The 1,503-nt window shown below is 42.1% G+C and overlaps 1 protein-coding gene across 1 annotated transcript; it reads left to right on the forward strand.

Annotated features, from left to right (window-relative positions):
- The first annotated feature begins 29 nt into the window (after positions 1–29).
- LOC102373290 (olfactory receptor 5V1-like) lies at positions 30–1,034 on the forward strand. Its single transcript, XM_006038499.1, has one exon. It carries the CDS (start codon positions 30–32, stop codon positions 1,032–1,034), a length of 1,005 nt encoding a protein of 334 aa, XP_006038561.1.
- Positions 1,035–1,503: the final 469 nt, after the last annotated feature.

Below are 1,503 nucleotides of genomic sequence, written 5' to 3' on the forward strand. Positions count from 1 at the left end.
GTGGGGGGTGGGGGGGGGGAGGGGGAAGCATGGCAGACCCAGAACAGGGAAATCAAACATTTGTCACAGAATTTATTCTCCTGGGATTTGGTGACCTCCCTGAACTGCAGACTTTTCTTTTCATGCTATTCCTTGTGACCTACCTTTTGACCCTGGTTGGAAACATCCTCATTGTTGCCTTGGTGGTGACTGATCAGCAACTCCACACCCCCATGTACTTTTTCCTTGAGAATTTGTCCTTCTTGGAGATCTGCTACACCTCCACCATCCTGCCCAAGATGCTTCTCAGTTTGCTGACAAAAGAAAATGGAATTTCTCTCTCTGGATGTTTCTTTCAATTTTATGTCTTTGCTTCCTTGGCATGCTCAGAGTGTTATCTTTTATCTGTGATGTCTTATGACCGTTATTTAGCAATATGCAAGCCCCTGCATTATGGAGCCCTCATGAATACCAGGTTCCGCATCCAATTGGCAGTAGGATCTTGGATATCTGGATTTATGTCTCCTATCTTCACAACATCCATGCTGGCATCACAGTTGACTTTCTGTGGATCCAACAAAATTGACCATTTTTTTTGTGATTATACTCCATTGTTAGTGCTCTCCTGCAGCAACACCCGCTCAACAGAAATAGCTATGTCTTTCATTGGCTCTGTGTGCACGGTGCCTCCCTTTCTGCTCACCGTGACATCCTATATTTGTATCATTGCCACCATCCTAAAAATTCCTTCTACCACGGGGAGGAAAAAAGCTTTTTCCACCTGCTCTGCCCACCTTCTTGTGGTTACAATATTCTATGGGGCTTTGATGACTGTCTATCTGTTACCTAAAAACGATGTATTAAGAGACCAAAACAAGCTGTTCTCTCTTTTTTACACCGTCCTGACCCCTTTGTTAAATCCCCTTATATACAGCCTGAGAAATAAGGATTTTAGGGCAGCCCTGAGTAACTCAGTCAGTAAATGTGTGCCTTTACTGAGGACTCAAAGAATCCAATCTCTTTTTAATACTGGAACAGAAACAATAAATAAATAAATACTCATGGACATAATGTTTAAACGATCTGTGGTGGTATTTTACAAGCATCATGTCTATTTCTTTGTATTTTATGACTATAATGTTGATCAGTATATGGCTATGTTCTGTGGTTGATCATGTGATGTATCTCTAGAAAGGTTAAAGTTCATTAATAGTAGCCACAGTTAGTTCAGGGCTCCTATATACTATATTTATAAAGTCCTTGTGTTCCTATATACATGCAGGGAGGCTGCTCTGACATGCTCCAGCAGACTCCAGCATCATGTGTATCAGTGTCCCCGAATTGAAAAATGGCAGTGGGGCACTTTAAACTAAAGCTCATTCAACAAACTTTAGTTTGAACTGTGGAGGACATGTAAAAGGAAGTGACCATTTGTAGCAGAGGGTACTGAACAGAAAATGGAAATTCAGGGTTCAGGACACTGGCCAAGACCCAGAGGGTTCCCATAGAAGGTGAAGCAGCAGG

This window comes from Alligator sinensis, unplaced genomic scaffold, assembly GCF_000455745.1.
Source record: "Alligator sinensis unplaced genomic scaffold, ASM45574v1 scaffold2034_1, whole genome shotgun sequence".
Taxonomy (NCBI): Eukaryota; Metazoa; Chordata; order Crocodylia; family Alligatoridae; genus Alligator; species Alligator sinensis.

Coding starts and splice junctions, on each gene's coding strand:
- LOC102373290 (XM_006038499.1), top strand. CDS start 30: ATGGCAGACCCAGAACAGGGAAATCAAACATTTGTCACAGAATTTATT.